The sequence below is a fragment of the Micropterus dolomieu genome, linkage group LG19 (assembly GCF_021292245.1).
Source record: "Micropterus dolomieu isolate WLL.071019.BEF.003 ecotype Adirondacks linkage group LG19, ASM2129224v1, whole genome shotgun sequence".
NCBI lineage: Eukaryota > Metazoa > Chordata > Actinopteri > Centrarchiformes > Centrarchidae > Micropterus > Micropterus dolomieu.
In genome coordinates this window covers 18,191,297-18,205,785 of record NC_060168.1, presented here as the reverse complement: position 1 = coordinate 18,205,785, position 14,489 = coordinate 18,191,297, and the positions used below count along the sequence as shown (strand labels likewise).

At 39.6% G+C, this 14,489-nt stretch overlaps 1 protein-coding gene across 3 annotated transcripts in view; it reads left to right on the top strand.

Annotated features, from left to right (window-relative positions):
- Window positions 1-14,489, top strand: part of pcdh11 (protocadherin 11) — a 138,240-nt gene that overhangs the window by 75,855 nt on the left and 47,896 nt on the right. For 2 of the 3 annotated variants that reach the window (XM_046030610.1, XM_046030612.1), the window contains exon 5: window positions 11,187-11,222. The exons of the other annotated variant lie outside the window; for it this stretch is intronic. In XM_046030610.1, the coding sequence (XP_045886566.1) occupies window positions 11,187-11,222 (36 nt within the window). The remainder of the gene's footprint in view (window positions 1-11,186; window positions 11,223-14,489) is intronic. 3 annotated transcript variants of the gene reach the window in all.

Below are 14,489 nucleotides of genomic sequence, written 5' to 3'. Positions count from 1 at the left end.
AAATAATTTCCTCCAGCTGAACAGACAAAACAGAAATCCTGGTCATCGGGTCCCAGCAGATGGCAACAACAACAAACAAATACTGCCATCTGCGGGTTCCCAGTAAATCGGTTAGTTCGGTTGAATTGCACTAGTTCATTTCCCTCCTTGGTGCGGTTCGTTTGTTCAGGTGTGATCGCAGCAATCGCACTCGGGTGCGTACCAAAAGTGGACCAAACGAGAGTAATGAGACCTCCTTGAAGAGGTGGTCCCGGTACGCTTTCAAACGAACTCTGGTGCGGTTCGCTTGGGGTGTGAAAGCAAACGAACCAACTCACAGGATTTTATGATAGCAGAGATGCGATCTGAGCATTGTTTCCAAAACTAAACCACTAATAAATCCTTCTGCTGACCGCGAAATGTGTTCAGAGGTCTTACAATACCTATAAGCCGCTATGTTTATGACAATCATCTGGTAACATATATTTGTCAGCGCAGGTATTTCCCTGATTAATATGTTAAAATCTGTTAAAAAGGAGGGCAAATACTACTCTGTTTACCCTGTCAGTTCTTAAGTCTATAAAACATTTGCGACAGCGATACCACAGTATACTATAGGCTGATAAGCCCCAAATTATTGCTGTACATGTCCTGTTTTTACGTTATTATTCGTAATAGGCTATGAGGTCGATCTGCTGTCTGACATTACCAATCATGCTTATAATAAATTATTACTTCGTGAGCTCTTTGCAATACAGATCAGAAGCATTAAAGTGCTGCAGAAACTTCTGTCAGTCAGAGTTGGATTTCCCCACGTGGGTCCTGATGATCCAGGATGACAATCGCCAAAGCTGTGTAACATCATGGTTACTTCTCGTAGTTTGTTTGTAAAACTGCAGTGTGAACATGAACTGCATCAGAACTAAACTGCTACAGTGTATAATTTTTTTCACTTGGTCCGGACCAAATGAACTGAACTACAGGTGTAAAAGCACCCTTAATGTCTATGCTTTTAACTAGTGGAGTACAGGTGAAAATTTGCCTTTCTGGCTAACTCTGATATTTTGTGATAATTTTTTATTAATATGCACTGTTCCTGTCAAATGTACTTTTGTGTAGTGTCAACAAGCGTCAACACTGGAAAATGGGACAGTGGCATATTTTCTCACATATATCCACCCATGCCAATGGGTGTCAATCTGCTGCCGGTGTTTGATTTTGAACAGAAAACAAGAGACGTGTTGTACGTGCCCAACACAAAATTTGTGTCCCCTCTCCACTCCCCTCAAGAGGCTAACTCCCTCTTGCCAGGCTGTACTTGTAAATAAGACGTGTCCTGCCAGGTTAAATAAAAATAAATAAATGAAGATGGGCTTGATATAAAGAAGGTTGCGGGTTCAAACCCAGTTGCCTTTCTGTGTGGAGTTTGCATGTTCTCCCCGTGTCTGCGTGGGTTCTCTCCAGGTGCTCTGGCTTCCTCCCAGCGTCCAAAGATATGCGGACTTGGTTAATTGGTGGCCCTAAATTGTCCTTAGGTGTGAGTGTGACTAGTTGTTAGTCTATGTGTGGCTCTGCGATGGATTGGCGACCTGTCCAGGTTGTACCCCACCTTTCGCCCGATGTCAGATGGGATAGGCTCCAGCCCCCCCACCTCCAGACCCTGTACGCAGGATAAGCGGTTGACGATGGATGGATGGATGGGCTTGAAATGCTAATAGAGGAGGAGCAAGCTGATCATTGTCTAAGCATTTCTGTAAAACTTTATCAACATAACAATATCATGCCAAATTCTTGCAAAAGTGGCTAATGCAACTGCTAGCCATGGGAATGTCTTGGTTAAAGATAGAGTCTGCTATTGAGGCGATTCTTAATCAAATAAAAGTAGGGAGGGTGAGGGGAAATCGATTCCCCCTCCCCCACGGAAATTGGTTAGCATGAAGGCAATGTCAGACAAGATGGAAATGTAGTGGAATGGGTTGACAGTTCTGTCTGATACCAGGCAAGTAAGGAAGGGCAAGGTGTTCATTTTTGTGGTACAATGAATAGGTCATATTTTAGGCAACAAATAGAGCTTGACTGAAAGCAGAAAAATGCCTTGCATCTGCTAGTTCTTGGTGTATTTATGATATTTTTGCTTCTATAAATAGAGCTAACATTGTTGCTGACCAGGTGCAACCCATCATATTGACAATGTACTGTTTTTTCGAAGGGATTTCTAGCAAGATAATGTGTAATATTCTCAAAATGGTTCCAGGAAATTACTTTACTTTACTCCAGTGGTCTGCACAGTCCCCAGATCACAGCCTAATAAAACACTTTTGGGAGGAGGTGAAGTAGGATGTTCACAGCATTCAAGGCACTGAAAAACTGGAAAAACTATGCTGTCAAGTCAGTATAGATCAAAATCCCTATGGAACATTTCTGGCACCTTGTTGAATCCATGCCTCAAAAAGAAATCTGGCTGTTCTAAGGGTCGCAGAGTGCACTACACAGTAATACCAAGGTGTACCTAATAAAATTGTCTGTATGAGTGTATTTACAATACTAGTAAAGGACTATACTTCAGTCAGAGACCTCCGGCTGAAATATTGCTTCCTTCCTTGGCTTCTTAGCATAGACACCATGACATCCTGAATTTGCATAGTAGTAAAGATCAATGTAGCTCTTGGAGGCTGGTGTGACACTTATTCAAAACAGCTCCCCTTTTTCCCTAGTGTAGTCTGGAGCAAAAAGGGGTGAGCAGACAGTGAGTGATGTGGGTAAAGAAAGTCAGAGACTTCCTCAGTCGTAGTCAACCTCAAAGAGCATTTTGTCATGTATCTTCACTTGGTAAAGTACCTGCAACCCTCTTCACATCACTACTGAATCATGGTCTGTTTCGAACTATTTGATGCTGTTTGATGTCAGCTGAGATGTGAAACAAGTAATAGCAGAGTAGAAAAAATCACATATTCTCTAAAACTGCCAAAGCAATTTTTTGTTGTTTTTTTCTGCATCTTTTAGCACACGAAGGATTTTTTGGTAAGCGATAATTATTAAGTTAGATGTCACTGCATTATGAAGGATGTCCTTCAGGCCGCGCCTGATTTCAAGGGACATCTTGACAAAACTCAGTTTGAATTTGGTTGAAAGCATGTCTAATTGAATTTTGATACGTAATTAAATCAAGCAATAAATCAGCCCAGATCCCACTGCAACCGACAATTCAACACTCCTGAGCACCACAAGCTAATTATGATGAAGTTATTATCTCAACCAAAGGGAGTACTCTGAATGGCTCCTTCTGCATCATGTAAAATCTTTTCAGCTAGAATGTATTCAACCTTGAGGAAAGGGCATCTCTCGTATTACGGATCCAGAAGATCCTGTAAATGTCACTTGCTTGGTTGGTAATGTATCCAGTGTTTAAACATTGTCCCACTTTAAAGTCGGTGATTACTTGAAGCAGTCCTACAGAATTGTTTTTGACTCACTTGTATGCATAAACACATTGAAGCACCCAGCCAGAAATTATCTGATGTGTTGTAAGTCAGCAATTACAGCTGGTAGTAATTTCTCTCAATAATCCCTTGATGTGTAGGAAGTGGCTATATTGATTTAACATGGATTTAGAGAATCATCCTCATCATCTGGTTCCCAGTCTTATATGGTTAATCAATTACATTCCCCTGTGATTTAAGTATGCTTTGGATGCCATGCACTGCACATGTAATCTCATGACATAAGGTATTAAATGAGGTCTAATTATAACTTTGCAGCTATGTGTCATATCATACTCTTTTAATACCTTCCCTAAGAAGACAAATTGGTGTGTCAGTGAAGAGTGGTGCTGCATTTTGATTCGGTGTGTAACAAAATGTTGAAGTTAGTCATGTCTGTCACGTGATCCTTGTAAATAAATATGCATAAATGAATAAAATGTGTTTTAATGATCAGCCTGCTTGAAGCTGAGAAACCTTTTACAAACATAAAGAAGTGAAAGGGGCATCATTCAACCAACTCCCCAGGCAACCATACTAGATCTAGCTGGTATGGCTTTCATAAATGAATCCTTTGCAACAATTAGTAGCCTCCTTCTGCATAATTTGATGAGCAAAGAGAACATTGATGAACTTTTTTAATTATTACGCCGCTTGGGATTCTGACACAAGTGCCACAAAGAGGGAGGGGGTCCACCACTACAGCTGCTATGGAGCTTTTTACCCCCCTTTCTTTCTTTTCCTCTTCCTACCTCCCCTTTTTTAATTCACCCAATTTGTCGGTCCAAATGAAACAGCAAAAGGTTAGAGTGTGGAGTAATTAACAGCAGCTAGCCTAATGAAATCAGGAGGGGCCGGTACAGTGGGAGGATCAATACCTCACTAAGAGTGAAGCGAGAGGGGGATTGTCCAGGGGAAACACACATATACAGACCACTTAATAATAATAAGCTGATGAAAAGGCAACATGTTGTCCACTTGTAAATCAAAATTGGTTCGAACACAGTGCGACATTATTGCTGTCTAGTAATTGTGTTAAAGGAAAGTTGCTCCTTGTGCACAGTGTACAGGATTTACACCACTCTGTGTGGTTTGCTGAGAGGGTTTCCCTTTATTGAATGTCAATAAGTACATCAATACACTTTGGACAACTGAACACCAAGACAGAGGGGAATGGGGATTCTATTTATCTAAGGCTACACTTAAGTATATTGAAGACTTTATTAGCCCCTTTTGATGAGGAGGTGTTTTGTTTGCAACAGTTTTATCACGCTGTCTAAGACATGCTGTGTCTGCCAGAAATACAAGGGATGTAAACTTGAACTCTGCCCAGTGTTTCTTGGCTGAGGTATTCACATCTATTGTGCCTACACACATGAGCAGATGGCACGTCCAAGTTTTCCACTGTGAATATTTGTATTATGCGTGCATAGGGTCTGCATTTGTGTGATTCTGACACATCCGCCTGACAAAGTTGTCATTTTTCTGCTATTAATGAATTGAGCTACATCCATCTCATGATAGCAGGCAGGGAGCTTTTCTCCTACCCTCTCTATACAGCTTTCAGTTGTCGACTGTGCCCTGACATATCTGGAATACCTAACAGTCCTGACAAGTCCTGCTTGACCATTATTTTCACAGACTTCATACTGGGAGACTAGCTGAAATGAACAGCAGCACACTATAGTGAGCCTCACCAATGAACCCCTGAGTCAGAGTCAAAAGAAATGTGATATACGCAAGGCCGAACTTTGGCAGCTCTAGAGACTGTGGCTAGCTAACCTGCTTCCTGTCTCTTTGCCTCACTCTGCGCTTCTCCCCACCTTCAAAGGTATTTACAGTAAGAAATATAGAATGTAATGTGGGGAGCTGTAGAGATGGGAGCAGCAGATCTCATTAGTGTTAAACTATTGGGAGCATGGAGACCCCGGGGATATGGGGTTTTAAGGCTTTCAGTGTATCTTGTAGTTATCACATCATACACTCTTTACATTTATTTTCACAAACTGCAGTGAGGCGTCTTCAGGTGCCATTTCTTTCTAAACTTTGAACTCAGCAAAGCCTTGTCTCGTGATGCTATCCTATTGCTAACAGAATGAGCAGGGCAGCCAAATCAGTTAGGACATATAAAAATGGTTATATGTCAGATCTATGATTATAATATAGTGGAATATGTCCTTATGAAGCCAGTAGATCATTTTGACACCAGCCGTAGTAATTGCTGAATATGAGAGCAATTGCTTGTTATCCCTTTGTAATCTCATTTTGATCAAGCTCACAGAGGTCAGGGGAAAATCTCATCAAAGAAATTGGAATAACAAGATTGTGAAAATCCAGAGGTATTTATTTGATTGGCTGTGTGTTTAAAGATGCCTGTCTCTGGAAATAACACCTCTGGCTACTTTTGTTTGGTTATAAATAAGGTGTGTTAGTTTTACACATAGTATATTTTAATGTTCTTGAATTCAGGGACTGATGAAACAAGATCTTCACATCACGAACTTAACATGAGCTTTCCAATAATTGACAATCACTTACAGTAAATAGGTACAAGAACACAAGAACATCTTTGTCAACTACAATTTAACAAACTAATCTTATGTTCTTTACCACTTAAAGAACAGTAAGATCAGCATTGTCCGAGATAACTGTTAATGGTCAACAAATTAAGTTGGTATTTACTTTTAAGGATTTTTAAATGTTGACCACTTGTCTTTAACCCTGGTGCATATCCAGTGTGTAGTTGAAGATATTACTAGGATTTTACTATAGAAACAAATCTTACTTTTCTTTTTTTGTGAGTGTGTCATCTAATTTTCATACCTGTTATTGATTATGGTGATGTGTTGTACACAAATGCCTCCGCTCATTGTCTTCACATGCTGGATAGCGTGCATCATGGGGCACTGAGATTTATTACAAACTGCGGTTTTCTTACTCAAAATTGTATATTATATTCAAAAGTGAATTGGTGTGCTTTATGTGCATGAAGCCTCTGTCATTGGTATGTTTTCATTTACAAAGCCATTCTTTTAAAAAATCCTACTTGTCTTCTCTTTTAAACTTGAAATATGGCAATCTTTGTTCTCTGGACATTTTGTGATTCGTTGTTCCCAAAGTCAGAACTGAATTGGAAAAGAAGGCATTAGGTTTTCAGGGGAGGATCAGTTAATTGAAGTGAAACAATATTACATTACTTATTACATTAGTTATCAAAAGGAGATCACATAGAATAGCCTACGTGTGAGAGTTCAGAGATACAGTAGTTTTGGGGTATTATTAATTAACTAATTAATGCCTTAGGACGGACCTTTTTTAAAACTATTTGGTGAAGTCAGAAGTTATGTCAAACAGCAATATTAGGCAAATGGCCCAAATGTTGAGTGTCTATGGGATCAGATAATATAATCATTTTCCCAGAGGCATCCAGGAATTGAGTGGGTGTTGGGGGGGGGGGTTCCCAAGCTAAGTCTGCAGTCTCCGACTTTGAAAAGCCCTGGTCTACAGAATGATCACACACTTTAAAAGATAGTAAGCCTGATGAGTAACTGATGATTTTGAATGTTAATCAGACATATGTCTTTGCCTGGTAATGTATTGTTGATACTCTTGTTTGCTGCAGCCAGGTCTCCCTTGTAAAAGAGATCATTGATCTCAATGGGAGAAACCTGGTTAATTAAAGAACAAACAATATTTAAATAAGTATGCTGCTGTTTGCTCAGACTTTTATGCTGAGAGGTATGTACCTTAATGTCATAAGTTGGAACTGGAATAAATCTCGATTAATTTTGATTTCTTTTTATACTCTAAATGTAAATAGTATATGTACTGAGGGGGATTGAGTTACTATGTACAAAAGCTGATGGAAAATTGTCTTTTTAATATCCCTGATATGTACAGTGGGCTCATTGTTTTTCTCTCTGCAGGATTATTTTCCACCTTAGATGTAATATTTGCTCCAGTCACCTACACACAGCTGGAATGCACTCTTACCTACCTTCTTCCTATGCCTTTTTGATTATTACTTAGTCTTTCTACCTGTGTGCCAGCCTGCCAGGCCATCGCCCAGGCCATCGCTCAGACCCTCACTGGAGAAAATGGCTTATTGCAGCAACTTCAACCTGTATCCACTGGAACTCAGTGCTATAGGGAGCTCAAAGACTGCACTGCACAGAATGAGCTTTGCACGTTGCAACAATATAATATACAATTTTTTTTGAATACATTGTGTCAAAGCAAGCCATGCAGTGCCACAACAAGGACTATATGTTCCTTTCACTCTTCCCAACATTCACTATTGATTGTGCAGCTAAATTGGGATACGTTTGGATACAGAAAAGGAGCACAATAAGGCCTGGTGTTTTTAATCAATTATTTATCCAATATTTTAATGATCAGAGTGCCTGGGGTGATCAAAGGCTTGGTTCGAGCTCCACTGCCTTTGCTCGCTAAGACATCCCTCTGTACTTTGATGTGGTTCACCAACAAATGCACTTATCTTAAGCATAACTCTCTCCCAGGCTTGCATGTGGGTGCTTTGAAACTGCTAGTTTGAGAGGCGTACATACAGAGAGAAGGTCACTGACCAATCCATACTGAGAAAGGGGAAAAAAGAGAAAACTCACACGTTTATGGTCTTCAGCAATCAGATGTACACCTACTATTTTCAATGTCATCTAAATATGAGACAACCACAGGTCACCTTCTCAGATCCCTCATGTACATTATCATATATTTAATTGGTTGGTAAGGTTTCTAACTTGAAGTATGTGTCACGAGATGTTGAATTAAACATTACTTGGAGAAGAAACAACTGCCTGATGGCAGCCTCAAGTCAAATCACGCTTCAAATGACCAGCCAGTGGATGCAAATGAGAAACTCCTCAAACAGACCTGACAAATATGCAAATGTTTATTATTTAAAAAAATAAAGGTGCATTTACAGAAATATTTTACATTCCTTACATTATCTTATCTGTATCATTTATAGAGGTTATTGCTATAGCAGTTCAAGCCATAATGTAAATCTGGCGAGTGGTACAGTATGAATTATAACAAGGTTACGACAAGTTTAAAGATGTATTCAGACAGATGTCTCCATATACAGAACTTTCCTATGTTAGATGTGTCTTTATGGATTTTTATTTTTTGCATACCCTTCTTGTTCACATCATGTTAAAGGTGGGGTAAGTAATTCTAATCCAATATACTTTTGGTCAAATTCAGCTAAAATCTCCTCACAGTCCGCTAGCTATCCACTTTGTGTGTGCGCTGAAAAAATCCGGTTCTGGTTTTTACGCAGCCTTGGCTCTGTGGGAATAAACAAAGTGGATCAGACCACACCACACAACACTATTCCAGCCACTTTCTTAGCTATAGTAGCAGGACAGTTGTGAGTATCGCTGTCTGGAGCTGGTGTTCTGGCTCTGGGAACTTCTCGTCCTCTCTGCATCTTAGCTTCACAGTAGGAACTGTGGCAACAGTTTGCTAACCCACAAACCTATTAAAGCTTCATTAACTTTGTGCTTAACTTTTGTGGATTTGTGCCATTTGAGGGCAGCTCAACAAGCTGTAAACAGAACACTGACATATTATCTACTTGTTTAGCTTTCAAAGCATCACATTGATTTAACACATACTGTAATTTTCACCTCTCTTTCTTGTTTATTTATTTTAAATTTTTATCTAAAATAAGAAATGAAAAAAATTGCTACTTTAGCAACAGAATCAAACATCACCAATCAACAATATAAACTCACAGTTTATATGCAGACACACACACATAACGCTATGTTGCTAGGCTACACAGCGGTCTGAACGTCACTGTGTGAGTTTCATGCACTGCAACAATCTGCTCTTGGTTCAACTTTTTTGCTAGACCGCCCTCAGTTCATATTATAAACAGTCCTCTCAGCTGGCTGTCCCATTAAAACCAGCTCCACTTAGCGTATGTGTCTCGATATAACCGTCACAGTCACAGACAGAAATGGTCAGAAACAGCAGAAAGGCCTCACATGCCTCACTGAAGGTAGAACTTCCTCAGCAATGTAGCAAAGAAATAACTGCTGGAGGATCTTTTAGCACTTAGCCAAATCCAGCATGCAACTGTTTGTCACGCAACAACTTTGGTGCGTTTCATCTGGGTCACTTAGCGTTCTATGCAGATGGTGAATTAAATCAGTGATAAATTAACGTAGATGCAACCTTTTCTTAACTATGCCAAGGTATAATAATGCTAAAAATACCTATAACGATTTCATCCTTAAGCGTAGTGCATTATTGTGCATTGTAGCTAGAAGCTACTGTTCACAAAATGCCATGTCTGGCCCGGGTGAAGATGCATGCATCCCCCTAACACTTGGCCAGTGAAGATCTCTGGAGCTCAGGCCTCCTGCAGCCACACCAGCAGCTTCTTCTTTGCTGCAGCTGCTGATTTAACACCTGTCTTTATTGCCATACTCACAGTTTATTACATTCCCTTTTCTCTCCCAATAATAACAAGTAACTTCAGGTAGGTTTGCATCATTTTGTATTTGTGCCAACAGTTTCCGGTATATTCTCGGTTTTTCTGAGCTTTTTTTGCTGAACACAACTGACCACTGCTGTTGTGGAAATGATGATGAGGTGCAAAAAATTATCCACCGTCTTACAAAATATGCAATCTTGACACGGTTGAAGAAGAGACAAACTGTTGGAGACATATTGTTGATATTACTCACAGAAAACATTGCTGGTGTAGACAACAATATACATTATGCATGACTTTAATTCGAGCAACTAGGCCTACTTTATGGCAATGAGATGATTTAATAGTTACCCGCTTAAATGTCTTTACACAAACTTCACTTATTTTAAATACTATACAATAGAATTGTTTTACTCGTGTCAGGCAGTTATTTGTTAGAAGTTTAGTTGTCCACCATGAAGCTCCATTTTGTTTTTGATGAGCTTTGGGTGTACTGCTTTATCGCTCAGTCAGTATCCCTTGGTGAACAATTATGGCAGGATAATCTGTTGACATGAACTTGTTTCCTGTTCATTGTTTTACCGTTCCACCCCAGCGGTCCTCTCTGTTTCTCCCCTGTCAAAGTGGCTCCTCACTGCCAGATTTCTTCTATTTTCTTTGCAAATCAAGTCATGTACTCAGATTATTATACACAGTACAAAGAAAACAAAATTGGTGATTAAAAATTAAATACTCTTATCTCTCTGTGAGTTATCTCAGTCCCCAGAGAGGATGCTATTTTGCAGGCTTGCGGGTGTCTTTTGTTCCCAATTTAGAAGCTTGTCACTGTTTATTGTTAATTTTTGATGCTTCATTTGATATTCTGTTCACTTTCCTCCCTGGCATGCAGAGAAAACATCTTTATCAAAGTGTCAGTTGTATGGCTTGTGTTGTCAGAGTGTCAGGTTTGCACTATTCTTTACATTTCTGGCAAGAAGGTGTGTACTCTGCAGCCCGGCGTTGCCTACTGAGCACGGAAATGTGCTGTACAAACTCTGCGTCAGAGGAAGAAATCAATATGTATCCAAAATCTCAATTCCAACCTAAAAAAAGACTTTAAAATCTATGAGGTTGTCAATTGTGAACTCTGACTGACTTTAGGAAGACCGGAAAGTTCCCAGTGCAGTTTCTTTTGCTGGCTGCAAATATCCGTTCCTTATTAAATCCTCTGTCGGGTTACAGTCCGACAGTGATGTGAAATGACTGCTCTTCTGTCTTTGCAGGAGGCCTGTCAACTTGGCAAGATAACCTCTGTGAATGTAAGTCATACACATTCTGTTCTCTGCTTGTTCTTGCATGGGCATCAATGGAGCATGCTGTGTGGTTTTTTTTTCGATGGGTCTATTAATATATTTTCTATACTTTGCGCAATATATCTGCATTTCACCACTATAACCTTGCATGCTAGAAATAAACATACAGGTATTGTTATTACCAAAGCCTCAAAGCCAGCTTGATTTTACCTTCATTTGAAAGGTTCTGTGGGTTAAATACAATTCTGCAACCATTTGGGTTATAAAACCCAGAAAAAATGTTTTGAATAATTTGGATCCAATAGCATTGAACCATTCTTCTTGTTCATGACTTGACTGTTATTTTTAATAACTTTCTGTAAAATTACTTTGTTATTGTCGTGGCCTAATTCTTCAGTACCATGAACATGGCAGAGTTTTAGAAATGTCACAGATTATTTTATTTCCGTTGTGTTTTATTGGAATACCACAAATGTGTTCTCATATTTTTCCATTAAGATAAACAGTTATCAACAGTGAAGGCTAATTTAATTTACTTTAGCCTGATCTGGACATTTAATACAGTGAAAGTCCCACAAGATACCAATGTGCAGAGAGACTGGCTTATCTATCTCTGGCAGCAGGTCTTACACACTAACCAAAGTTTGATGGAAATTTTGAAAAACTGACTGAAGTAACTAATGTACTTCTACACACCAGGAAAGACTGACTTTCACAACAAACCTACTGTACTCTGTTTCACGCACAGGGCCTACAAGGCCACCTTTCTTAAAGGGGAAGGCTTGACTGGTGACACACAGGTTCTCAGCTGTGGGTGTGCTGACCAGAGGTGGAAGGAGAAATCAGCTCCATTACTTAAGCAAAATACCTAATAACAACCCCACTCCACAACACGTAAAGGTTTTGCATCATAAACCTTACTAAGGTAAAAGTATTAGCAAAATCTACTACTCAAGTGTGCAATAAAATAATCATATCACCGAATCCTAACTGTATGTGGGTTGATCATGTTGTGAGTAGTCATCCCCGAAAGGTCCATTCTGAACCACTATAACATTTGACTATTTTATTATTAAAGTTTTTCAGTGTTCTTTGAAAAACTGTGTTTAATCACAGTTCAGTGTAAGACCCTGCTTTGCTAGGACTGGGGCAATAATACTGTCAATAACACTGTCATAGCTCATGTCGCACACAGCAGATCATCGTAGCAGATGACTCAAGTACAGATTGATAAAAATTCATTGGATTTGTCAAAAATCACCCTATAATCTCTCAACTCACTTGCTAGAATCACCTCCTCCATGCATGTTCCCGCTAACTCACCATTTCACACACACATCACCTGACACATAATAGGCTGCACTAGAACAGCATTTGCAAAATAAATAAATAAAGGACACACCCACAAAGTAAAATCGCTAGCCGATTTTTGTGGATTATGCCGGATCTTGACATCAAGTAGGATAGGGTCGTGTGGGACAGCTTTTTTTGAATAAATATCTTGGCATTGCTGTTGTTGTTGTTTTTTTTTCTTGTTTCTTTACCTCTCTACATAAGACATGTGCTACATGACAAATCACCATCTCCAGACAGATTTATGCAGGTCTAGGTGTGCCCGCGAGCTGATCCTTATCTGAAATGGCAGAGCCAATCTCCCCTGATTCACTCCTAAGTGGTCCCTGTTTATCACTCAAAGTGAGGCGGTTGTCAGCCAAGTCCTTCTCTGTGCACCACTGACTTCTTTGCTGTTTATAGAGAATGGTGGTGTGGGGAAAAATATATGTAATAATAAAAGTCAAAGAGCTGTGGCCTACCAAAGGACACGGTGGCAGCCACTTGGCCTCTCCTCTTCTATATCTAAATATAACGCACTTCTAATCCGGTAACCCGTGAATCCAGCCCCATCTGCCTATTGTCTGGGTGGTTACCAGGGGGAGGGTTTTGGATTGGCTGGCTTGTTATATGGCAGAGCTTGGCATGCATCTCTCCTGTTCATTTTATCTCTGTGTACATACTTCTCAAGGCAGTGTTTTATCTGGCTGAACGGGCTTTGTTTGGTCTTGATATCTTTTACTGCAGCTTGTCTTTGCTTTATGGATTTCTGGCAGCTTCTTTAAATAAGAGATAATGCTTAGCAAAACACTCACCTTGACTCCTCTGTGAATGTGTGTTTTTGTTTATTGTGTTTGTCTTGCACCGTTAATGTTTTATTCGCATTAGTCATTTCCCCTTAGAGCAAAACTTTTATTTATTTAAGACCAATTAATAGTATTTAATTGTAATTAATATTGTAGCCCTAAACAACTTAGTATTGAGTGCATCATGAAATCAAATTAGGCTTTTTCTCAACATCTGGCACCAACCTGAATGGACTTGAATACACAGCAGTCTAAAAATGAAGACACTCCCTTATGCAAAATGATTATGTCCTAATTGTCACGGACAGCTGTTTGTTCTAATAGATTCTGGATGCCATTGTTGGAGCAAGTTTCCAATAATTAGAGTCATGTGGAGAGGAAGCATGCTTTTTGTAGAGCTGCCAACCTTCCATAAGTGTGCTCTTTCTTTTGCTGGAACCTGGACTTCTCTGTTGCGTGCGTCCTCCAGTAATTTGAGAAACAGCTGCCAAAGCTGTTTGAGAACAAGTAGATATTTAGACTACTTGAAAGCGTGGGCGAACGTGGCACACAGAACGATATGATTTTGCCAACAAGGTATTCATCGTCTCTCTGTCTTAGAAAATTAATAAAGCCACACGAGGACAGGGAAAACATTCCTTTCTATACAGAACTTTAGAAATATACCTCATCATTTGGTAGCAGAAGATGTCATAGCGCATGCAGTAAAAATATACTACTACTATAATATACTTTTTATATGGTGCAAAAATTAGTGCAGCAAATGTGAACATATAACTCTTTTCTTTCTTATGTTATTAATAGAACAGCCACAAAAAGCAAGAGTAGGAGTCAAGGTTGTGTCCTTCTTTGACTGCATGCCCTTTTCCCCGCTCTTTTTATCCTTATATCTTATTGTTGTTGTCTTACTAGCTTACATTCACACAAACACACCAGTGGCGCCCCCAGAAATTTTTCATAGGGGTGACCAGATGGGGCCACTGAAAATCTTGGGGTGGCACACCAAAACCAAAAGTGGGGGTTTCCTTTCACGTTATGAAAAAGATACATTATTGATTTAAATGAATATTACCTAATAAAATATCAGTGGTAGGGCCAACAAATGTATCAGGAGGGCCCCCCCCCCCCCCCCCCC